At 43.7% G+C, this 25,622-nt stretch overlaps 1 protein-coding gene and 1 long non-coding RNA gene across 13 annotated transcripts in view; one reads left to right on the forward strand and one right to left on the reverse strand.

Moving 5' to 3' along the window:
• The window catches only part of ADAMTS9 (ADAM metallopeptidase with thrombospondin type 1 motif 9), an 81,860-nt gene that overhangs the window by 48,210 nt on the left and 8,028 nt on the right, over positions 1-25,622 (forward strand). For 7 of the 12 annotated variants that reach the window (XR_006013897.1, XM_042014863.1, XM_042014879.1 and 4 more), the window contains exons 29-36: positions 11,391-11,558; positions 15,654-15,827; positions 20,894-21,064; positions 22,584-22,778; positions 24,609-24,741; positions 24,979-25,073; positions 25,226-25,320; positions 25,415-25,548. Coding sequence is in view for 10 of the 12 variants with exons in the window: in XM_042014863.1 (XP_041870797.1) it covers positions 11,391-11,558; positions 15,654-15,827; positions 20,894-21,064; positions 22,584-22,778; positions 24,609-24,741; positions 24,979-25,073; positions 25,226-25,320; positions 25,415-25,548 (1,165 nt within the window). In the remaining 2 variants the exon portion in view is untranslated. The remainder of the gene's footprint in view (positions 1-11,390; positions 11,559-15,653; positions 15,828-20,893; positions 21,065-22,583; positions 22,779-24,608; positions 24,742-24,978; positions 25,074-25,225; positions 25,321-25,414; positions 25,549-25,622) is intronic. The other 5 variants (XR_006013908.1, XM_042014897.1, XM_042014932.1 and 2 more) reach the window with 2 other exon arrangements.
• Positions 1,398-11,396, reverse strand: LOC121658269. The gene is made up of 2 exons (XR_006013911.1): positions 10,745-11,396; positions 1,398-9,641 (listed from the first exon to the last, which is right to left on the reverse strand). It is a non-coding gene; the product is annotated as an uncharacterized LOC121658269 (long non-coding RNA).

Consider the following 25,622-nt stretch of genomic DNA (forward strand, 5'->3'; position numbering starts at 1 on the left):
AAAAGCACTTTATAGGAAAAGAAAAAAGAGGCCTGTTTTTTAATGTACTGGACTTCCTTAATTGTCATAGTTTGAAAAGTCATCTTGCCAAAACTTGCTCTCCTTCTGTGGGTGCTTTCAGTAACATGGATGCCTTAAGTAACACTCCTCAATATTTTTATCATACCTCAGTGAGTTCTGCAATAGCCATAAAACTGCTGAACGGGTGTTTATCCGGTGCTTCACCAGAACAAGAGACAGTGCTATGAAATATTTCATTTGAGGTGCTAATGTACCCCTTGTCCATCAACCTGGCTGGTGCTAAGGATGAGCGAGGTGAGGTAAGCAGAGGTAGCAATGCATGTGCTGGCTGCCTGGCAGGATTTGCCAGCTGGGAGGTGCTGCCAACCATAGTTTACCTGTGCTGGACCATTTGCAAGAGCCAAAGGTGTGGACAGAGTTGTGTTTCATTCTGGTGTTGCTCAGCCTCTTTGTGGCTGTTCAGGAGCAGGCTCCAGGGCTGCGCCTGCTTCTCAGTCTTGGAAACACAGGGTGCAGTCTTCTAGTCTAATTTTCGGTTGTTTTCTTTTCACCCAGGAAAAATTCCCTTGGCTCCACTCTGTTGTATTAGTCTCAATGGGTTGTCCTTGCTCTCCTGGGAGCAGGTGGGATGTCTGGCAGACAGGTGGAGGGCAGGGACACCCTGTCCTGCCTGCAGTGTCTCCTCCCAGCTGGCACAGGATCACAGCCCTGTGGAAGGGACTGCAGGGCTGAGCCCCAGTCATTGCCATGAACTGATTTGATTTTTCAGTCTCATTTACTGAGGTGTCCTTGGGCTCTGACACAGGGGACCCAGAGCTGTTTGAAGACTGAGAAGTATCTCTGGGGTCCCCAGGGCTTTGTGTCCCTCCAGCAAAACACTCCGTGTGTATGTCTACCTCGTGCTACTACTGTAGGTAGTAACGGCCAAATTTTTCTCCTTCAGTGTGGTATCACCTGGATTTGCTTTAGCTCTGTCATCTGTTGCAAACATCATTCTGCAGCTGTACATACTTCATCTGTTGTGATGGAGTGTCACTACCATATTTTTTTGGTCACTTTTGAAACAAGAGTATAGTATTGGCTGAAACTTTTCAGCAGTATGGATTTATGTATTTATGTAAAAGTGTATTTATTTTTCCAATATTGTTATTTAATTTTATATAAACATTGCATACATTTACAATGTTTAATGTTAATGTTGAACAGTGAAAATTAAACGCAAGTAGAATGTAATCATAAATGAATTTGTATAATGATTTCTTGAGTCTTTTGCTAAATTCAGATAATTTATTAGATTTGGTAACTTCCTAAATTTTCTGAAACGGTTCTGCAATGTTCCATCTTTTAACTGGCATTTCTTTTACTTGCTTTGTTCTCCAACAGAAATTGTTATTCTCAATGATTAAACAAACACAGTTAAAAGTGTATGAATTACAAAGTTTGGATAACTAATTTCTTGCAATCATCTGACTGGCTTAGCCTTACTCAAGTTTCGGTGAACTTAGTATTATAAAATTAAATTTATAGTAAAAAAATTAAAGCAGAGAGAGTCCGAAGCATCCAACCCACAGTCCTCGGGCAAAATTCCACTGGGATTTTACACAGTAAACAAGTGATCTTTATCTGGCTGGTTAAATCCAGGTTTGGAAGAGATAATTAAATGGATAAACAGATTGTATGTGTAAATGATAATTTTACAACAGGAGACTGGTGAGATATCTTGTCATTATAATGTGCGTTCAAAGAGGACTAAGAGGAGGTGACATTTTTATTTCCTTGCTTATTTAAGAACATGTATTTACCCATTGCAGAATTGTACACCATGTGATAGACCTGACCTTTTTATTAAAACCATGCTTTAGAAGATGTGCACAGACTGTCACAGAATACAGAGAGTGTTTTTTCTCCTCTGAATGCTTTATGGTATGAATGCAGATCTCCATACACACTCTTGAATATCGAGGGGAAATCTTGTCATGTTCTCGTGTCATGTTCATGAGGGAGATGTTCACAGCAAGAATTACCCATTGCTTCATTTAAAACCTGAGGTTTGGTTTTAATTAATACACCCATATATATACCATATATATAAAATATATGCATAACCTCCCTTAAAACACCCGCCTTGGAGCAGATTTGCTCCTTGCAATAATCTCTGATATTTTGAGTTTGCCTTAATGATCCAACTGTATCCTGATACAATGTATGAACAATGCTGAATGAACTTGTTGTGGGCTTCTCATTCTTTCCGAGTTAGGAAATGGGCACAGATAAGGTAAAACAATTATATCTCACAGTACCCTGGTTCAGTTGGGTGAGTCATTTGGGCTTCACTGCACAGGGCAGTGATCATTTGACTTTGAACTCTGGAAAATGGGTAGGTGAGGTTTAGATTTATTTGGGTTTTGTTTGGTTTTTTCCCAAAAAAGTATTACAATTTTAAAAGTAGTCTGCCTTGTCAAGTACTTGTCAGACTTGGGTGTCTGAAGTTCAGGCTGCTGGTGCAGTGGTTGTGCAGCTCTCAGTGCTTCCCAGCTCTGTATCCTGTAGGCAGAGATGCTGGTATCAGAGTCTTTGAGGGCCTTTTGCTCTAAAGAAGAATCAGAAGATTACTGTCAAATAATTAGAATATTAACCAGCTAAGCCCCAAACTCTGTTCTTGTGGATGTGAGTTGAGGTCTGGGCTAGGACAGCATTGGCAAGAAGCTGGTGGCATTGATGGCTTTGGAGGGCTCTTTGGCTGCACACAGGGACAGAGCAGCAAAGGGGCTCTGAACTGGGTGGGAAGTGGAAGAACTGCCTGGCCAAACATCTGTGTCAGGCAGCTGGCACTCCAGAATTCTAATCTTAAAATTGGTGTCAGTGGAAACTTTAGGTTATTTTTATTTAATTCCATCAAAGCCCCAGCATGTTGTTTGCAAAATGCCTTCCCCATGCGGCTGGCTGAAAATAGGCTGTTGAATAGCAATATTCTCTGTGTCGTTGTTCTGAAAATGTTCTTAGCAGGCAGGATGTCAGGTGTTGCTAAGGCAGAAGTGATAACCAGGGACAGATTTGGTTGCAAGTGTATATAACTCTGCTCCCTTCTTCTCCTCTGCAGAAAATGAATTTGCTGTGGCAGCAGCATTACTGAACTGCTCTTGGGGGGTTGTTTGAAGTGTTTCAGCCTATTGCTCCTCTGAGGCAGTGGTGATGGATGTTAATGCATCTCTCTCCTCACCTCAGTGCCCACAGCTAGTGGCTCCAAGGCAATCACAGGTGGGCAAAGCCAGTGATACCCAGCTGCCCAGTAGAGGAACATAATTTTTTTCATCTCTTTTTACCCTAAAATCTCCAATTTTTGTTTTCCTTTCCATTTTTATTTTTTGTCTACTATCACCATCTATCATTGCTCTTTCTGTTTCTACTTAAATAAGGAGAACTATATGGGTATACTTTTGTTATCAGTTCTCTCTCTCCTCTTTGCTAGTATTGATGCTACATTAGCAGGAAAACAACTGTGGAAGCCCATCAGCTACACCCTGCAGGTGAGGGACCACCCTGGGCCACTGTGTGCTTAACACTGAGCCAGTACTTCAGTGATTCCTGGATCAACTCCTCACAGGATTGATTTCCTGCAACTTATAGCTCAGCTGTTGCAAACCCCCATCGGTCTTTACACCACTCATGACCTTTTAGTCTGAAGAAGTAAAAAGACTGGTCAGCAATGTCCCTTCTGACCTCCCTAGTCCAGTGACTAAATGCTGGGGAAAGACCAGAGAATGGAGCTGCAGAGAATCTCATCTGCTGTCCTTCAACAGCCTGTCCTGTTGCCATTGCCAGGACAGACAGGAGCTGAACCAGTGGTTAGACTCAGGAATGAGCTGGACCAGTGGTTAGACTCACAAATGTTATTTTCAGGTATCTTTAAAATCTTCTCGTCCCTTTGCCCCCAGACAGTGCATCTTTTCCCCAAGTTCCTCAGTGCACTTTCTCACTCAGAGCAGGTAACTCCATTGGTATTCGCTGATATTTCTAACAGTGAATACAGCAATATAGCCCAACCCATGCTTCTGTCCCAACGTACTGCAACATGCCTCTCTCCTCCCATAGTGCAATGTCTGTTTGGCTGCATTTGGCATGTGGTTGCCATTTTACACCTCCTCTCTTACACATTTTCTCAATGGAATGGTCATTTTCTAGGCCTGAACTCAAACAAGAAGTGGTGAGGCTGCTGTTCAGCAATGACTGGATTCAGTCCTCGTGTTATGGGTGGCCCATCCCTGGCTGCTGGTCCTGTAATGCCTGCAGACCTCCTGCACATCTGCACATGCCCATACAGGAGAAATAAAGCAATAAATAAAAGGGTAGTTGCTGAGAGTAGTTGTCTCCCAAAGCACTGGCTCAGAGTACAGGAATGCATTAGACTGCAAGGGTCGCATTGGAGCAGTAACACACTTTCAAGGATGAGCTGTGAAATGCAGCATCTTCAGGCAGATCCCTGAGCTGGGTTTTGGGAGGTCTGCCTGCAGTTTTGCCCATTTTCCAGAGTCACACTGTATACCCCACACTGCAATCATTGCTGTTGCTCAGATCCTAGGGATTTAGAAACAAGGATGTATAACAATGAGGGACACTAAGCACAAAGAGATTTACTGTGTTTCTAACTTTCCCAGTGACTGATTTGTGCAGTTATTAAGAAAAAATGATGTAGTCAGTCCTGTTCCAAAGGCACTTAATGCTCTATTCACATTTTAATTTTACTAGCTTACAGGGGAGGTGAGTGAGTCAGCAGCATGGATGAAAATCTGTCTGATGCCCAAGACCGTATGCAGGTTGACAGTATTTATCCCTAGGGCATTAAGCCAAGATTTTCCTTTATAAAATGGGGGAGCGAGCAGCAGCCCAGTGCTCCTACAACCCCCCAGTGTGATGCACACCTGTGAAACAGGGCTGCTGTTCCTGTGAGAGCTCTTTACTTTGTGTTTTACCCCATCCAACACAGAGAAATCCTATTCTGGAATGGAATGTCTAAATGGCATTGTAATACCACCGTTCACTAAAAATATGAGGTGTCAGTTAGCTGGCACCTTGCTGCTTCAATTGGTACTCTCCTAAAAGTGCCACAGTATGGAAAACAGGCTTCATGAGTACCTTCCACATCCCACTGTATTGGTGTCCTTGGGTAACTCACACATCTCCTCCTAATTTGAGGAAATGCCATCTAATGCCTCCCTCCCTGGAGAGACCTGCAGTGGCTTAATGGGGCTTTTGCTTGTTTGTTGTTCAAGGTAAATAGTGTTGAGCAGGGCAGGGACACAGCTTTTAGGAGAGCTTTGTGTGCTCACAGCCCTGATGATTTCTGTGCCTTTGTATGTGGTGTAACACAGGGCAGGGAAAAGAGGGGGAGAAGGTGCTACTTACTGAGTGGATGCTGCAGAAGAGGAGATGCATGGTTTCTCCTGTTGCAGTTACCTCTTTCTTCCCATAGATCTTGTGAGGTTTCCCAGCTTGGGGAAATTATTGTATTGACTTTAGCGCTCAGGGCCTTAAATCTTGCAGGAGTTAAAGAATCCAAGAGCATCCTTTCCTCTGGGCAATTTGTGCTGGAGTAATGGACTCCAGACACACCAGCTCTTTCTTCTGCTGCAGTAACACATCAAATTGGACCCTTTTCTCTGAGAAATTTTCCTCTTTTTTTCTGGTCTCACCAGTCCCTCCAGCTGAGTTTGGTGGTGGGAAGGTGAAGATTTAGTGGATCATTTCATTTCTCCCTTTTGCAATAATGACTTAGGAAGCTCTGTGCCTCTGCTCCGAGCCAAGACCAGAGGATGGAGCATCTGGAAGATGGAGACCCTGTGGGCGCTGCAGAGACAGGGTAGGCCAGCATGGATGGCCCGGGACCAGGAGAGCTCCTTGGCGACACTTGGGCAAAGCCTGCTCTTGTTCACACTGGGGGCTGTCCTCCAGCTCCAAGAGAGCTCCTCAGAACACTTCCACAGGGGCTCTGGACAATGCTCACAAACATCCTCAGACTCATACATTCCAAAATCCCTAATGTTCATGCCTTTTTTTTCAATCACCCCATTTCTCTGAGGAGTCAATTTGCATTAAACATTTCTAAAGCCTCTTCCAAAAGTGCAGTGCAGTGCTTTGGTGTGTTTTGCTCAGGTCTCTGGTCCATTTGCCCTCCCTTGAATGTAGAGACCCCTCTTCCTTTTTAAATGTACAAGAATCACATGTATTTTCTGGCCATTCACCAGCTAAAATCACCATGACCATACACACTCAGCACCCATGTGCCTTAAGTCATGGCTCCTTAGTTTGTCAGGAAAGGAAGGCCAAGCTGGGTGACTCCTGCCCTGCATGTGTCCCCACCAATGCAGATGGGCACAAGACCATGCTAAAACACATCAGTGGGAGAAACAGGGCTTCAGAGCAGCAATAAATATTTCCTAAACATCTCCTAAAGTGCTGCAGCCTTACTTTCAGTCTCACTGAAGCCAAGGGAATTACCTGCTGAAATACCTTGCTGTTGTGAAGCTAACTTGGTTGGGATGCCACAGAGCCTCTGTTGCTGGACAACACACAAAGGTTCCAGCATTTTAGGACTCCTGGTAAAGGTTCAGCTGGTGAGGAAGGATACATGCTTTCCTTGGTGATGTGTCTGTTGATGTCCTTTGTGTTCAAGAGACTTTAGAGGTACAGAAGTCACAGTATATGACAGCAGCAGTGTTAGTGGTAGTAAAAGGTGACATAGATCTGCTGCTGAAAGGCAGCTATGAGAGTACATTGTTGGGTTTGCTTGTAGTTGGAAAAGTTTGCTGGCGTCCAGGAGCACAGCCCTCTCGGAAAACGGGTGTAAAGCATTGGAGGGCTCTGTTGCTTTTCTCTTTATTTCATCCAGCATGTTTTGTCTCAGATTGCTGGGAAGAATGAACCAGGGCTTACTTACGGCTGCTGACTTTCCATAATATCCTTAATGTGGGGAAGTCTAAATCTACAAGGATTGATTTTAATTTCCTCCAAAAAGTTGCTCCTGGCAGAATCTGATAATGCCATTTTTAATCTAATCCTTCCCAGCCCTGCCCTTGGTGAGCTATCGGAGCATACTGATCTTTGGGAATTCATTTGGTGATCACCGCAGCTTGCATTCATTATCTTAAATACCTCCCAAATCGTCAGCTGATGCACACTGGGTCTGAAAAGTGGTCTGACAGCATTTTCTGCAACTTTTCACTTCTGGGGGAGAGTGTTCCTGGGTTCTTGCTTGGCATATGCCCTTCTGCCCTTTGTGGAATTGCCCCTTCAATGCACTAAGTTTACAAGGAGCAGTCATTCCATTTCTTCTTGACTGCTCCATGGTGCCTTTTTCTTCTCGCCAAGATTTGTTCATTTGTGCCCAGGACTGTTGAGTCATCCTGGTGCTGGACTGACCCTGCTCCCAGAAATTCACCAGAAATTTTGTACAAATTTTTAAGACAATTTTTGAACATATTCTGGCTTTTTTCCTGCTGCCAACCATGTGAATCAAGTAGCAGCCTTTCTATTTTAGAGAGGTCTTATTGAACAAGATGTACCCTCATCTTCCAAATGATCAGACCAGGAAATGCAGAAAAGGTTATTTTAAAGCAATTTGCATGCACTTGGTAAAACAGAATTATCATCTCCTGAACTCTGAAACAGAAAACAATTTTTTTTGTGGAAACAAAAGCACAAGCAGAGCAGCGCAAGGCATTGCAGGAGATGTTTAGCATCGTGTTCTCACCTTTATGGAAACAGTTGATATGGAAATATTTCTGGCATATTTATTTAAACTTTTTCCTTGCATTTATTTAAACTAGGCAGTGTATTTATTTGAAAATACCAGCAGCATGCCAATTTCCAGTTCTTGGCATATTAACAACACTAACCATGCAATAAACATAAAGCCCTTAAATCTGTGCTAAGTGCTTTGATCCTAATGCTCTTAGGAAAGTCCTTTTGTTTTTGTTCTCCGTGTAAAGTACCAGGTGCAACTTAGGTGGGTTTAGGAGATAATAAAGATAATAACAAGGGGAAGGTTTGCTAGAGTTTTAGAGTGATGGCTATAGCTGATTTTTTGAAATACTATTTCTCTCTTATTTTATGTGCCACAAACTTTTTGGTGTTTTTTTTATAGAAACATCACAGTGTGTTGTTTTCACGCTCTCCTCCATGCCTGGCTGTCCTCCCAGGTTCATCCAGGGGTGCTGTTTGCTGTGGTGCCTCAATCACAAGCTGCAAACAGCCTTTCAGAGCAACTTAAGTGGAGGCAGAGGCAAGCTGACCACGGGTATATCCAAGTGCATGTGATTCTTGACTCTAGGAAGCTGGTTAGTGAAAAAATTCTGTACAGTACCTGGCTACACCATCAGGGCTGGCTCAGAGATGATATAAAGCAATAGAGGCTTTTCTGTTGACTCAGAGAACCTTGGATAAGGTGAGGCTGTTATTCCAGAGACCTACCGTCTGTCCACAGTACTTGGAAACATTTTTGGGGGGGGGTGTGGGAAAGGAAAGAAGTCAAGAAAAAGAGGAATGTGAAGACAGTGATTTTATCAAATGTTTTGAGGAGGGCAATGTCAAAGCTTACCTCATTGTGGTACTGTTATTGGTAGGTACTATAAGCAAGCAGCATTTGCAGCCATGAAGAATCCTTTTAATGGAATGCAAAGTTTCTCCAGGGTCCAAAATAAATGATGAGACTGATGGTGGTAGTTGGGTGTGGCATTTCCCTGACACATGGCATTGAGATGCAGCCCACTATTAAATTATGCTTTGCATGTGGCTCACATATGCTTAAAATCTATGTGCCAGATAAAAGTTGAATACCTGAAATGAATTAGAAGGCAGTTATTAAGTAGACTCTTTGCAAAGGAATTTTCAGTCTCTGATACTTAGTTACATTAGATTATCCAACCTTTCTTTTCTGTCAGTGCAAATGAGATCATAACTCAAATGTGCACGAAAGCAAATGGGTGGTTTAGATCTGCAAATGCACAGCTGCCTAACTTTGATTTATATTAAAGGCAGACATAGAAATTATTAATTCCAGCATCTTGGGAATTACATTTAAGTATTAACAAAATTAAGCAAATTATGCCTCAACCTCTGAGTGCACCGAGGTTTGCACACAGACTTGTTTGATCATGGGATCACAAGATAAATGTCAGAATCAGGCTCCATGCCAAAGTTAAGCATTTTGTAGAAGGGGAATAATAATTTTGGAAATAACTAGTACCAAATTGTTTGTGAGATCAAGTATTTATCAACTACCCTCAGGTCCCCAGAAAGGTGCTTGCATTGTTGCACAGTGTGGTTAGTCTTACTTTTGGATAAGTAGTGGGATCCAATGTATTTTTTTTAATTAAGGATTTTTTGTCTGAGCTGTACCAGCTCGGGATGTGGAGCATGAGAGAGTCCTGATCAATTTACTCTTTAGCTGTCACAGTACAGTAGCATAACCTGCATGGAGAGCATTTACCAAGGAACACTTGAATTTTTGCTTAAATATCAGTATTGGTGTTTAGTCCAAAACAATAAATGGATGAAAATATTAGAAGTTTACAACTGGGTTTTGTAGGATGTAACATTTCTGTCTTGCTGCTGACGTTTGTTGCCTGGGGAGAGAAGTAGACAGAATGAAAAAATTAACTTCTGATGAAATTTGAAGGCTTATAAAATAGGATAACATTAGCTTGATCTTTCTTCTGTTGATACTAAAGAAAAGACGTGACATTTATGGATCTGGGTAACTCGTGAAAGTTCTGTTTTATTGCGAGGGACAGCATTTCCTCCGTTTTTCAGTGCAAGGTTGCATGTTGCTTGTTGGGTTCTTTGGCCTATCTTCAAATTGGATGTGGGCTCAGGAGAACTCAGAGGCAGCTGTCCCTGCTCAGCCTCTCAGAGGGGCATCATTAATGGCTCGTAAACCTGTTGGTCACACAGGACCTCAGTGATCTTTTTTCAATCTGTAACACTCTTGCAGCGGGAAAACAACCTTTTCCAGGGCATCATTTATACAGGCTTTTAAGCATCAATGTCTGATTTTAGAAGCTACATCCATTTCTCTCCACATTGGTCTGAACTTTTCTATTTAGAAACAAGTTACTGCTCTCTCGCTGGTTCTTTGTGGGCTGAATGAGCTCTAAGGAGGGCTGTAATATAAAATAATCACAGGTGTCAATACTGGAGGCCAATTTCTATTCTAGTGAATCTTCCAGAGCTGCTATATATATATAAATTTTTCAGGTTTCAAATGTATTTATAGGCTGGGAAGAGCTTGAGCTGTAATATATTTCTTGGGAAATATACTGATGGAGTGGATTCAAAATGAAAGTGAAAGCCTCATTTCTGCATGTTTTCTCTATTCTGAAAAGAAAGCAGAACATTTTATATGGAGAGATGGTTAAAACAGTGTGTTTGCACTCAAGGATTAAAGCAGTATGTTTATGACGTAGCATGTAATGAAGAAATAGAAGTTGAGTCTCTGGGTGCATCATGCTGAGTAAGAGGCTTGTTCTACACGAAACTGTCGTATTAAATTCATGTCGTGATTCCAGACCCCTTTCATTCCTAAATCTTTGGAGGAGACTAATCTGAAATCAAAGTGAAGTTGCTTGGGGTTTGCATGCCAGAAGTGGTCACATTTGAAAAAGTTCAGTGAACCTGCAGAGGGAGGTTGAAATTAGTTGCTTCACTACAAAGCTTGCAGCTAACATACCTGCTGGTTTGCTTTTTGCTTTGATTCTCCAGGCTCTGCCGCCTTGCCACCTTCTGAGTTGTTTTCAAAATGCATAAATCTTAAGGATGAGCATGTCCTGGTTTCAGTCTGTTTAGTGAGGAAAAAAAAAAAAGAAAAGTCAGACTACACTGATGAAACAAACACAAGCCTTTGTACCAAGGACATGGAAATACTGCACTTTTCTGCCTTGTCCTTTGTTCACTTATTTCCCTCTGTGAAGGTGCAGAGCACACTTTACCCTCCTGATTTACCAATATGTGACATCCCTTTGTACCAAGGTAAATGGAAATGGCTCCTTTCAAGTTCTTCTAAGTAGATACTGAGGGCTCCTGCCTTGATCCCTTTAAGATGACTCTGCTCCTTTGAAACCACTACAGCAATGGCAGGAATCCAGCCTTGTTATCCCTGCTGAATGTCAGCTGTTTTCTCTATTTTGATACTGGCATTTTGGGGGCTTTGACCAAGAATATCATGCACTATTAAGTGTCTGCACTCACCTCAAGCTTTGTGTAGCCTCCCAGGGACCTGGGGAGGTGCTTTTGGTCCAGCTGAAAGAAACTGCCCTGGGTATCCATGGCCCCTGTATGAGTGTGAAAGCTGATCTGTTGTTACTTCATTTTTACAGTGTTCTGTCTCCTGTGGAAGAGGCCAAAAGCACCGCAGTGTGTACTGTTTGTCAGAGGAAGGGAGGCATGTAGAAGAAGAGTATTGCAAACACCTTGCTAAGCCCAACGTGCAAAAGAAATGCAGAGGGGGCAGATGTCCGAAGTGGAAAGCAGGAGACTGGGGACAGGTGAGACATGCTGTGTACCTTTTTGCACCTTTTGGTATTCTTCCTCCATCAAATTGGTTAGAGCCTGGTTTTCCAATCACTTCTTTCCTCAGGAATTATTCAGGGATAAAAGTTTTTGGGCCAGATCCTGGTGTAAAACAGTGTAGCTTCATGGACAGCAGTAGAGCAACACAGAATTGTACCAGCTGAAAACATGGCAGCTTGCTTTTAGTGTCTATCTGGAAGTAAATTCCTTGTGGTATATTTTAAGTTTCTACTAGAAACATCATTAGTATATAATATTAAAGAGAATGTACTATTTATTCATGTTTTTAATATAATTTAAATATCATATCTCAAGTAGAAGCTTCCTTAGTTTTGGGAAATCTGAAACTAAATTTATTATCATCTTCCTGGGAAAGCCTAAAAAATAATCAGAATTGTTCATTAAAACTGTTTTTCACTCCCTTTCTTTCTTAACAAACTCGTTGCTTGATTTTCGCTCATTAAAAAGTCAGACAGTGATGCAGAGAGCAGAGGCTGCTGGAAATGAGAAAGGACTTAAACTTCTTGCTTTCTGAAAGCATACCTTGAATCCTTGTTTTCCTGAAAATAATGTCTTTGTCATCACCTTGAATCTGTTTCATCACATTTTTAACTCTGAACCTTGCTTTTCCCTCTACCTCATTAGCGTAGACTAATTATCCCAGACTAAATGAACTGTTAACTTGTAAAACACCATGTTCCCATGCACTCTATCTTTCAAATTTAGGTACAAAACACCCATTCTTGCTGTATTCGAGTTCCCTGAAAGACAAACCATTAACATTGCTACAGGCACACATGCAAATGGTAGGACTAGGACAGCATGCTGTTGATTAATGTCCACTAATAAAAAGGACGATAAACCCATTAATGTTCTATGATTATTTTCAGACTTGTGTTAGTTGGGTTTTCTTAATCCTTACTGGATTCACAGGATAGGAGTATTTGCCATTATGTGGGTAAAGAACTTAGTGTTCATTCACCATGGAGGTTCATTTACTGAGGTCTGGGTTCTTTACTTGAGGATGGGAGCATCCAGCCTGTGAAATCCACAGTACTGCTCCCATATTGGAAATTAAGTCAATATTATTACTTTTATTACCTTCAGGACTGAAACTGAAATTTTATACAGGAGCTAGACTGAAATGAAACACCAGGCGATTAGACAGTCTTGTGATATCCAGTTTGCACCTTATTTTAAATGACTGCTCCCAAAAGCAGTTTTTTACAGCTAATAATTGTAAACATGATGGTCTGTCAGCTGTATTAAAATACACTAATATTAATTGATGAAAGTAAGTGGTTTAAAATTCCCAGCTTTCCACTGCATAAGGGGTGTTGATTTTATGATTATATTTAGAGAAAGGAACCCGAGTTAATAGGAGGATGAGGTGATTTATGGTCTGAAGTAATCTCTTATTACTGGGCAATTAAGAAATATTTGTATGCTAATGGTAATGCTAAGAATAGGCTTTTCCAGGAGTAGCTGCTCAGCCCAGGTTCCTGATGCTGGATGTGCTCAGCCAGCCAGCATCTTGCTTAGAGAAGAGAAAGGGGTAGAAACACATGCTACAATATCAAATTAAAGCCCTGTGAAATGCTGTGACATGGATCTCTGAGCCTCACTGGTGCTGGCAGCATTTTTTTGCCTGTGACAGATGAAGAGTTGGGGCTGTCAAAACGTTTGGAGTTCTGGCCCTGAATCCCTTGTAAGGGGTGTTCAGGGCTTTGCCAGAGATTTAATGCCTTGGAGCCAAGCTGGATTTAGGTGCTGAACTTCTCATTAAGAGCATGAAAGAGACAGGAGTTTGGTGCTCTGAATACACAGTAGATCAGGGTATAAATTGGGCACAGAAACTCTGTGTGACTTTCCCTATCACCAGTGCCACTGTTGCAAATAGGAACCATGATCCATTTCCACTTAGATATTATCCAAAAAAACCCAAACTTTCTGAAGGTCTAATTGCCTCAGAAAGTTAATACCAAGGCTGAGCTGCTGTGAGCTGGCTACTTTTTTTCCTGAATAAACCAGCAAAAGTCTGTATGAGAAATAAGGCGAAGTTTTCCCATAAAAGTGCATCTTGGTGTCACTATATATGCACAGGACCCATTGCATACACCTTTAGGTGTTGGGGGTTTTTGCCTCCTGGAAAAGGAATTACTCAAAAAATTAAGATTAAAGAACACAGGAATGGTTTAAAACCAGTCTCATTTGGACACTGGCTGTGCTCGTGCTCCACTCCTAGGTTTTTTTCTCTTTGGATATTTTGTATTCAGAGGGTGATGAATTCTTTTCTAGGTTGTTATGAACCCACTTCCCTGCAGCAAAGCATTTTTGAGGTATCTGTAATAATCAAAAGGGAAGAAAAAAGACTTTTTCTCCAAGTTTTAAATGCGCTTATGTCTGCACTAAATGTCAGATTTAATGTGTTTGCTTCTCCTAAGTGGTGTCAATTATGGCCATTTACCTTTCATTTAACAAAAATACCAATATTTGTTCTGCTGTCTGGTATTTGCATACTTCAACTGCAGGCTGAAACGCAGCCCTATCTAAAAAAACAAGTAGAGCATCAGGTAGAGCTTCTGGTACAGCCCAGGGACCATCCTCTCCCCAAACCCATGTGTCACACACAGTGCAGCCCCCCATGAAAAAGCCATGGTGTCACTTGTGCTCTTTTATCCATACCCGGGCTCTTTATGTTGGTGATAAATGGAACCCAAAAGATATCTTACAGCATGGTAGGCATCCTGGTGTATATGTTTCTCCAAGTTTGTGCCTTTATGCAATTTAAGAGTCCTCTATGGAATGTGTAGGACAAAGAGCACTGTTAATCCCAGGGAAGCAGCAGCACATGGGAAGCATTTGCAGCACCAGTGACAGAAATCTCACTGCTGCTTTCAAAAGCTACACAAAAATGCTCCCACCCTCTTAATATCTGAAGCCAGTTGAGTATTCACAGTCAGCTTTTCTCTGGTTCTCTTGGCTTTATGGGGCATTTGGATAGTAAAGCAAAGAGCATTATGGAGGAATACTCTACAGAAGAGGGAATTGCTTCCCCATTAGGCACCACAATTCCCTGCCATAAGAAGGCTCATTTTAATGGGTGTTGCAATAACAGACTGTGAACTTATTTTCTTAGTTTCTGATATATTAATAAGTAATATTAGTTGTTAAAAATAACTAATATTAGTTGTTAATTCAGGTGGGTTTTCAATACATGCCTTTAATTTTTATGCACTTTCTTCTATAAATGCAGATTCTCTTAATTCCAAATCTGTATAGTATACTTTAAGGTCTAGCCAGAAGGAATCTGTACCAGAGAAATATTAAGTACTGCTAAACATATTTGTGTGTAATCACGACACTAAGAAATGTTGCATGAAAGAAAAAATAAGCTGTTAAGAGTTTTGCAGTACAGATAATAATTTAAAGATGTATGAGAAACAGAGAAATTCAGGCATTTGTTGCTGCGCCTTGAAGTTGGGAGAAATGTGCCCACAGTGTAATGAAGGAAATGTGAAATGCAGTTAATTTTAAAAAGACATTTGTTTTCACAAACTAACTGTATTCCCTCCCTTGGTGCATGTGCACATTTAAATGCATGCTGAAAGAAATCCCAGCTATATCACACCTTTCTCTCTCTACAGCTACATACTTTCTTCTACACAATCCAAGTTTGCTTTTCATTAAAGCCCATTCTATGGCATTTGGTGTATTTTGAACTATGATTTTTCTGAACCTGTGCCTTAGAAGCAATACTCAGAGCAATGCTCAGAGCCCAGCCACCTCTGGGGTGTCAGGGTGGTTTAGCAGTGCCGCTATTTGGCAGTAAAAGGAGATTTTGCAATAAAAATCCTGTCTGGGAAGTCCTGACCTCACTGAAGCCAACGGCAAAAATTCCCGCTGGCTTCAGATTCATCGTTTTCCCTTGCACAATGAAAAGCCACACCTGGAAGTTTGATAGAGCATCGCTATCGATGCCACGGAGCTCAGAGCAGAGAGTGAACCCCCTGAACTTACCTTGGTGAGTGTCACGGGGAGCTCCACTCACCCTCTGTCCCTTCCTGCAGTGCTCTGTGTCCTGCGGCCGGGGCGTCCAGCGCCGCTCTGTGCAGTGCCACAGCGGCACCCCGAAGGCAGCCGAGGAGGCCGAGTGTGACCCGGCCAGCCGGCCAGCTCCGCAGCGGGACTGTCACCTCCCCGCCTGCCCCACGCACCTCTGGGCAGCCGGAGAATGGCAGCCGGTAAGCAGGACCCCCTCCACCCGGCCCTGGGGTCATCGGCTTCTGTGCTCTCAGGCGTGGGATGATGCTGGATGCTGAGGCCGGGGAGCGCTGCCAGAGGGTCGGGGTGTTGGGGTTGCAACCTGGGATTGACAAAAGAAAAAGAGGCAGAGGGAAGGCTCATGCGTGCTGGCTGGAAGGGAGAGCCGAGAAATGCCTCTGTAGGGTTAATTTATTGCTTCGTGCTGCCCTGTGTTTGGCTGGGACCTATGCAAATACTGAGCAGGTTTTGGGTAGGGAGGATTTGGGTCTCTTCCAGGAGACAGAGCCCTGCCGCGCTGCTCCAGCCTGAGCCCCGTGCCTGGAGGAATTAGGGAGCAGTGGTAATTCCCTCTTTCCTGCCCCATTACCCTTGCTCCAGCTGACATCCCTATCCTTTCACTGAGCCCCCGGTCTTTGCTCTTTTATCAAGCCAGGAGTAGTGCTGACATCAAGTCTTCCATGGGAGATGATGCTTTTCTGAGTGACCAGGATCAGTCCCCATCAAAAACAGCTCCTGAGGCTGGAGCTGGGGATACAGCTGCTGCTTCAGTGGTTCAGGGAGTGACTCCATCTCTCCTGCAGTGTGGGCAGTGGGTGCCCTCAAGACTGGTGGGTCGTAGGAGGACGAGGGGACTCAGAGCAGGAGGAGCCCTCCTGTGCACTGCCAGGAGGCTGCTATGTCAGCCTTCAAGTGCACAGAAGGTTTTGGCAGAGACAGTTCAGACCAGACACCACAATTATTCTTTTCATTCTGATTTTTTTTCTATTTTTAGCCCCTGCATGCGTTATCTCAGCCTGACAGAAACAGGGCACACAAGTTTAGCTTCATTTTCCCCAACCTCAGCAGTGCTGGGAAGTTGGGTTTATAATACTATGTAACCCAGCCACGAGTGTAGGAGGCCAGGGGGGGCTGTGCCCTTTCCCAGCTGCTTCCCAGTACACAGGGAGGTGTGATGGGAAGCAGCAGGAGGCAAAGCTGATCCGGTCACACAGTGATACCCGATGGAAACATCCCAGCCAGAAAAGGAAATGTAGGAATGGCTGAGGGGGCTCCAGCAGACTCCTTGCAATGAACTTTAGGTTTTACAGAGCCTATTAATTTCTTCAGCTAATAAATTTAAAGGCAGCAAAGTAGATCACCAAACAGCATGTAGTGGCAGTCCTTACCTAGTGGTGTAATCAGCCCTGAAAAGAAATAGCTCGTGCTCCATCCTTTCATAGAATCTTAGAATCATTAAGTTGGAAAAGACCTCCAAGATCATCAAGTCCAACTTTCAACTGAATTTTGCCCTCTCTCCCTTATTTTTGCAACTTCCCGAACCAGTTTGGTGAGGCGCCTGTCTCCACCCTTCCAAGCCCTTGATGGGATATGAATACTGATGTTCTTCTGAAGTTTTCCAGGACTCCCCATTGCACTGGGGAAATTTTGAACATATTATGGAGATTTTTTTTTCTCCAAGGGAGCTTTCCTGGGGGGATGGACTGGAGGTTTCCTCACCCTCATAAGTACTCTTAAGTAACCATGAACAGGAAAATGCAGGAGCTGCCCAATGTGAGCTTGTCCCTTTGGCTGACTCCAAGCATTTCTTCCAAGCATTTCTTATTTTGTTCTGGTTTACACAGTGAACAAAAGGAGTAGCACCTCCTCCCCAGCCATGGGCCCTCTCCCTAAGGAGGCACAGGTTGCATTGGTATTCTCTGAGCAGGGAGCAGCAATGAACCCTAATTGACATGGATGGCAGGATGTACATAACATCCCAGTGCTGTCTTGTTCTTGATTTCTTATCTTTAAAGGGAATCTGTCAAGAGGGTTTGGGGTTTTTTAATTGTTCCTTTTTGTTGTTGTTGTTTAGAAAAAAAGTGTTGGTCTTGACAATGAGAAGGAATATGAAACTTACTGGAAACCATTTATTGCTCTGTTGGTGTATCACCATTAATCACCTGTTCTCAGTGCCCTCACCAGGGAGAAGGAAGTCAATAGAAAGCCTCACTAATGTCAAAATAGAACTCAGACCGGAGTCACAAACTAAAAAGGAAAACTGGGAGAAAGAAGGGGTTTTTTATTTAATATGAGCCTCTGTGGAAGGACAATGCACAGCTCTGGAAGCTGCCATGCAACTCCTCAATCTTTGACATTTGCCTTTTGGGGGTAAATTGTGCCATCCTTGCCTGATTTGAATTACAGAGTTACCCAAGGCATGTTTTAAGTGTTCATGGCACAGGGGGTACATTTAATCTCTGTGTCAGATTGTTATTTTTTAAAAAAAGAAGAAAACAATTAATGCTTTTGCAAAGCAATGCCTTTGGGGTTATTTTAATTGTTGTTATTGTTCTTCTAAAACAGTTTCAGAAGCACTTGAAATGGTCCTTAATTTGAACTGCCAGGAAAAAAGTTCAAAATTTGGGAAATGAGGCAAAAGAGACAAATACTTTCAAATGCCTGATCTGTTTTTCAGATTTTGCTATCAATAGCTGTTATAGCCTGGCCCCACTGTTTTGTGTGAGATTTAAGTCAGTCTTGAACATGAGATTTCATGCAAAATCTGTCACTGCATCAAAAGGAAAAATAGCCTGGCTAAACTATCTGCTTTCTACATGAATAATGTTTTATAACCTTGGGGTGGCTGATTGGAATCTCTGCAGTGTTTCTCTTTGACTTAGTTTATGATGGTCTCACTGTCTTTGAGCCACATTTAATATTTCAGTGGGATTATTTTAATTGTCAGTTACCCCTAAAAATACAAGTAATCAAACTTTCAATTTCTGACAATGACAAAATGCACAGAGCTGGCTCATGTTTATTTGGCCACACAACTGTTACTTGCAGACAAACCCAAATCAGGCTGGCCTGTGCTTGGGAGTGTCAGTCTCTCATCAGCAAGTGATGACTTCAAACGAGGATGGGCTTTTGATGTGATAGCTCTTCACTGCCAATGTCAGAAGATGCCTTGATGGCATAGAGATGGCTCATGCTCTTAAAGTGAAGCATGAGCCAATGTATTTTGTAAATTTAGTCTGAAATATACATTAAGGAGGGGAGGCAAAATCAGGCTTGGTCCTTCCCACTACTTTCAAGGTGCCTCCTTTGGCTGTGAGGGACCATGGAACAATTTACCCTGTATTGCTGACCTCTTTCTGGGCTGGAAAATGCCAAACCAGAGAGGAGGGAAGCTTTGAGCATCCTGTGACCCCACTCCCACTGTGCTGGAGAGTCCCTCATTAGGGAGGAGCAGGAAGGTCAGGGTTCAGGCTGCCCCAAAAGTGCCTGGAGAGCTATCAGGGAAGCTCCATGATGATGGAGCTCTAGTGGAGCCATATTCACACACAATGACCCCCTTTCAGTTTTTACTTATGTAATAGGGAGATAATCAGAGATGAGCAAATGTAGCTCACTTTGTTTGCTTTCTGGGGAAATCACACTCCAGCAAATTCCTCCAGCCCCTGTAGGATCACCATGTTTCAGCACAGACCTAGAAAGGAGCTTCCACTCCAAGGACTCAAAGCAAGAGAGTAAATAAGGTTGAAAGCACACAGAGCCCCTGGGGTCTTCTGGCAGACTGCAGATTTTGCAATGTTGACTGTTGCCTAAGAGCTCCTAAGTTATTCCTTTGGAATAAATGCTGCTTTGTGGAGCTGCCTCTCCTTCCCCATCCCTTTCCACTTTGTCCCAGTTCTAAATATTTACACCCAACATGATGTTGTGCTCACTGCTGCTCTCCAGGTTTGCTGCTGCTGCCACAGACTGATCTGATTTTTCAGTATTCTCAAATAATTTACAATCCTGATTCTGACAGCTAATTACAGAAACAGGGCCATGACAGTGCCTCTATCTTGCAATTAGCTGAACCCACTAAGATCTTGCTAATTGTGGGCCAGCCAGGAGAACAGGAGCTGCCTCAGGGAGGCTGGAAATGATGTTTGGAGGGTGGGACTCTAAAACTGGCACAGTGTTACAAGCCTAGGTGACTTCAAATGGTGTTTCTGTACAGATAGGGATGGTCTGGTTGGATGTTTTATCCCTTTCCTTAAGGGGAAGACATTTCCTACATGTTCTATAAAATTATTATTTTCATGCATTTTTCTCCTTGTTAATCCAGTTAGTTGAAAATGTTAGAAGTCCATTACAGGCAATAGCTTAAAGAAAATAGGGTTTTACTAGACACCTGCTCTATGCTGATTTATTTTGTTTTATATGTGTTTTTTCTAAGATGCTTTCCAAGGACAGTATCACTCCCAGGAACACAGCCTCACAGTCAGGCTGGTTTTTCCAAGACAAGCAGAGAAAGAACTGAGTCCTTAAAGTCTCTAAAAGACCCTGGGGAGCAGTTGTACTTGGCTGGCACGGGTTGCTCTTAATATCAGGCAGGGCAGTGTTTAAAAGAGAATAAACCTTCAGGGCTGTCTCCACTGCAGAGACAAAGTTGTGTTCAAGGCCAGGCTGGGTGAAGCTCTGAGCAACCTGGCCTAGTGGGAGGTGTCCCTGCCCATGGCAGGCGGTTGGAATTAGATGATCTCTGAGGTCTTTTTCAACCCAAACTATTCTGTTATGATTCTATGTGCCCCCACACCAGGGCAGAGAGGTGGGGAAGGGGCTCCCCCCACACCAGCCATAGCCAGAGGTGCAGCAGTGTGATTTTTGCAAGGGGGATGGCTGAGTAGTTGTTCTCCAAACAGTCATATTTACTAGGGGCTGAAATAATGGGGGTTGGCCCCTTTCTTCTCCCCTTGCCCTATCTCCTGACCCAGCATGCCCAATGCTGCATCTCTTGATCCCATCACAGCTGGACTCCACATCTGCCCCATCCCAGTACGTACTACCTTGGTTTCTCCTCTCTCCTGTGGATTTGGGTTAGTACCTCTAGAGGTCAGGAGCAGTTTGTCAAAGGCAGCAGCATCTGGCACAGCAGGGTCCTAGTCAAAAATTTTCTCCCAGGTGGTACCAGTGACAGCTTACAGGGGTTGCTGGGAGGAGGACTCACTCTGGATGCAGATTCATTCACTGGAGTCCCTCAGGGGTTGCATGAGCCATTGTTTCTTACACACAGTGCACGAAGACGTGCGGGGAGGCGTCCCGGTTCCGCAGGGTGTTCTGCGTGGATGAAAACAAGCAGCTGCAGAACAGTGGCTACTGCGACGCCAGCAGGCGCCCCCCCGAGATGGAGAGCTGCAGGCTGCCCCCCTGCGAGTACATCTGGATCACGGGAGAGTGGTCGGAGGTGAGTCCCCATCCCCATCCTTGCACCAATGCCATGCTCTCCTCCTCTCGGCACTGCCCTTGCTGAGGTATTGCGACCCAGATCAACAGAGGCAGGGCAGCGCTGTGGGCTTTAATTATTATTTTTTGGTTTATTTTTGTATGCAGTCTCCCTGTTGGATAGAAAGGAGCAGCACTGTGGGAGACAACCAGGATATTAAAGACTAAAAGCAGTGTGCTCAGAGTCCTAGCTAATACTATCTGGAGGCAATTTTCTTTCAAAGCACAGTGCATTCAGCAGGCACCCTCTTTGGTTTTCTGCTGGTTTATTTCATTTATTTATTTATTTGGTTTTAGTCCCATCCACTCCTGGGGGGCTCTGGGGCCCTGTGAATTGCATAAGGGTCCAGGTGAGCATCATGGGGGAAAGGCAAGCCTGGATGTGACCACAGGGGAACATCCTTCCTCAGTGGTGTCTTTGCAGGGGCAAGGACCCAGAGTGAGGGAATGCGAGACATTCACCCTCACAGCTGAGAGGGCAGGACATTCACCCTCACACAGAGAGGGCTTGGCAAGGAAAAGAGATGAGTTTTCCTTGTGGCAGGTGCCACATGCAGGAGGACCCAGGCTAATCTCAGCCTATGTCCTTCTGCAGCCAGTGAAGGTTACTTTTCAGTTGGAGAAACAGCAGAGGGAAATGACGAGGCAGCTGCGGACACAGCACTGATTAAAAAGAAAGAACAAGAAAGGGAAAAAAGAAAACATGCCGGAGCTGAGGGGGAGGAGAGACAAGCCACCTGAGACAGTGCAAGGAGGGAGAAACATGGAGACATGGGAGTATCTCGGAGCAGCTTGGTCTCCTGGGTGGTTTCTTAAGAGAAATATTGAGGTGCCTGTCAGGCTGGCTGCTCCCAGGTGGTCTCCCAGGCACCGTCTACCCACACCCAATGCCTGGGAGACCACCTGGGAGCACTCAGGCCCATGAAGACAGAGGTGGAGAGGGCTTACAGAGCCAGAGCTTGTCTCTCCCCAGGTCCCACTTAGCTCTTTGATGAGGAGGGCAGAAGTGCTGTTTATCCTCTAATTACAATGAAAAATTTCTCATTCTTCCAGTTGCTGGCAAGTACCTGCAATTCTGGGTCAACCTTGACCATTTTCTATCTCTGTGTATCCCATGGGAAAGAACACCACCAAACCAAAACAACTAAATAATAGAGGCATTTCCGAGTTCCCAAGGATCTTCTGCTCCTTTCTTTGTACTTGGGAAGAAATAATAGGTGCCCAGGAGCCAGCCTAGAGTAGGGAGTCCTGGAGCAGCTGTAGATACAGCCCAGAGAGGAACTGGGTGCTCAAAGATAGTGCCAGGTACCAGCCCACTTGTAGTAGCCACTTACAACATTCATGACTGGCTTAAACAGATACCCGTGATCCCTTGAAGCAGTTTCCTGTGTTAAAAGCTGACAGGCCTGGTTTCCTCCCCTCCCATTTTGGGCAGTCTTCCTGAAGTAGGTGGTGCTCACCGGTATTTCCTCTGCCCACAGTGCTCCGTCACGTGCGGGAAGGGATACAGGCAGCGCCTCGTGTCCTGCAGTGAGATTTACACCGGGAAGGACCACTACGAGTACGGGTACCAGAACATGGTCAACTGTCCTGGCACACAGCCCCCCAACATCCAGCCTTGCTACCTCAGGGAGTGCCCCATCTCGGCCTCCTGGCGCGTCGGCAACTGGGGAAGCGTAAGTTTGGCAAACTTCTTTTTTAGCCAAAAAGGCTGGAACAACCTGGGATTTTTTTAGACACAGACTGAAGGTTTGGCAGGGGAATGTTTTAGAGCTGCTTAAATTAATGCATGGGATACTCTGGTGCAGCAGCAGCCCTGGTGTGTGTAGGGCTCCATACTTCAGACTGAACCCCTTTGTATGGGGGAGTCCCAGCAGCTACAAGTAGAGTCATTCATGAAAATTGGGATGTAGCCAGCATTTGTGGCCGTGTTGGTGGCCATGCTGAATGCTTAGTCAGAGAGTGGGGTCATTGCAGAAAACAAGGGTTTGAAAGCCTTGTGCTAGAAGGATTGATGGGTCATTGGCAACTGCAGTTGATCCCACTTGGCCACATGTACGAGAAAGACTTGGGAGCCACCATTAGGCTGAAACACTGGTTATTTGAGCCTTAAAAGGATTTTTTTCTTCTTTTTTCCTTCCCCTCCTTCTTACAAATGCTGGGACAGGTCAGGGGAAAGAGCTTGGCCTTACTCCTAAAGTTATTTGTGTTGAGCCTCTTCTGGGGCCTGAACTACAAGATCAAATTTTAGTTAAGGTGATAACATTTCACTTCTTAGGGCTTCTGACATTCTTTGAAATGTGATGTTTCTCCCATAAACTTGATTTATTAACCCAGCTCAGGCATTTGTAGGAATTTGTCAAACCTTTATGAGGCAATGAGTGTCAAGCCAAGTAAAACATAGTGGAAGTTGTCACAGTAGCTGGCAAAGCCATTTGAAACCTAAGTTCCTCCTGCCCCATAGGAAGCTTCAGATCCTCCGTGTGAGTCAGCACAGAGGAGTTGCAGCAAAGAGCTCAGCCTCAATTAATTGGTATTTTCCCTCAGAATTTCAGTGCAAAATACCCAACTCATTAATCCAACTTCACTGCAAAGAGCAGTTATTTCAGAAAGACCTTTCTCCTCACTTTGGGCTGCTGAATGTCCCAGTGACTACCAAGTACCATGACCCTTGTCAGCTCTGATTTTGAAAGGGATTTGATGTAAAATGCCATCACCTTTGATGGACAGAGAGAGTCCTACTCAGTGCTTTAGGTAAGTTTCATGGAACTGGACTTGATAAAGAGTAAATGCCCAAGCTGTGAATACCATGAGCCATTGAAGACCATCTTCTTCATGGTGTGTTCCTTTAGACTAATCATTCTAAATGGATGAGCAACTTCATTTTCTTTATAGCCTAACCTGGTAGCTGTAGAAAGAGCTGATTTTAATTTCTCGAGTACTTGAAAGAACAAGTTGTGGGTGGGGAGCAAGATGCTCCACTTCTCATAGCCCACACTCAGTAGCTGGATGGTCTGCTGCATTGTAGCTCCAGTAACTTGTGCAATTTCAGACTTAGGATTGCCCTTGATCTAGGTGGTTTGAGGTTGACCTTCAAAGTACACAGATTTAGCCATTTTTCCAGCAGGTGAGGGGAGAGAAAATTTCGAGGTTCCTTTTTTTTTTGGTGCAATTGGCATAGAAAACAACAATCTTCCTAATGTGAAAAATAAACAATTTCACGTGAACACATGGTTCGCTTTAACCAACTACCTCATCCAGCAAAGTGTGCAAACGCTGAGCAAAATATGGTAGTCTTGAAGTAATCAGTGATAATAAGGAAGGGATTAATAACCAAAGGGACTACTACACATTTGATTAAAATTAAGCCTGTGTTTGAACACTTCGCAGGATTGGAGTCTTTGCTGCTTTTTCTTGATACAAGGGAAACCATCTGTCTCTGTTCTTTCTTCTGGAGCCCAGAAACCCTTGAGATAGAATAGGAATCTCTGTCTTGTGTCCTGCAGTGCTCTGTCACCTGTGGAGTTGGGGTCATGCACCGCTCAGTGCAGTGTTTGACCAACGATGACCAGGTCAGCAGCTTGTGCCATGTGGACCTGAAACCCGAAGAGAGGAGAACATGCCACAATGTCCATGACTGTAAGTCTGCAGATTTACACCTTCTTTTGCCATTCTCATGGCTTCAGCATCTTTTCCCATCAAACTTGTAGAGATCTGCAGTATTTCCAAGCATTGGGAGCCATCCAAGTAAGCGCTAAGGCACTTCAGGGAAACCTCTTAAAAAGAAAAAAAGATGTTTTGATGCTTTGGAAGCCTCACAGTGTTCCAAAAGAGATTTTGATGTACAGTTGTTCAAGTATTTCTGTTTTGTTTCAGGTGAATTACCAAGGAGTTGCAAAGACATTAAAAATCTCAAAGGTGTCACTGAAGATAGTGAATATTTCCTGCAAGTCAAAGGAAAGACATTAAAGGTGCATTTCAGCAACAGAATGATAGTTAATGGGTTTTCTAAAGGTTCAAGAGGACCCTTCGTGTGGTCTTCACTTCCACTCTTGGATTTTCTGCCTTTGGTTGTCTTTGTGCTGCCTTTGCACATGACACAATTCTTGCTTCTCTCTTTCAGGTGTATTGCTCTGGGATGCAGACTGACAGCCCAAAGGAATATGTGACCCTTGTAAATGGGGATGCAGAGAATTTTTCAGAGGTGTATGGATACAGGTAAGAAATCCTGTAATCATGAATCTCACAGTGTTTTTGTTTTCCATGGCAATATTTCCCAGTCATGAGTAGAAAGGGTTTTCTTTTGATTTAGATTGCATAACCCAACTGAGTGTCCATATAACGGGAGCAGACGAGAAGACTGCCAGTGTAGGAAAGATTACACAGCAGCTGGGTTTTCCACCTTCAGCAAAGTAAGGCTGGACCTGAACACTATGCAAATAATAAGTGAGTAAAAACAGGGCCTTGCCATTAAAAAAATGTTTATTTTACACAAATATAGCTGTAACTACAAGCAGGCA

The sequence above is a fragment of the Corvus kubaryi genome, unplaced genomic scaffold (genome assembly GCF_017639235.1).
Source record: "Corvus kubaryi isolate FWS band 111438036 unplaced genomic scaffold, C.kubaryi_AGA036_p1.0 136, whole genome shotgun sequence".
Taxonomy (NCBI): domain Eukaryota; kingdom Metazoa; phylum Chordata; class Aves; order Passeriformes; family Corvidae; genus Corvus; species Corvus kubaryi.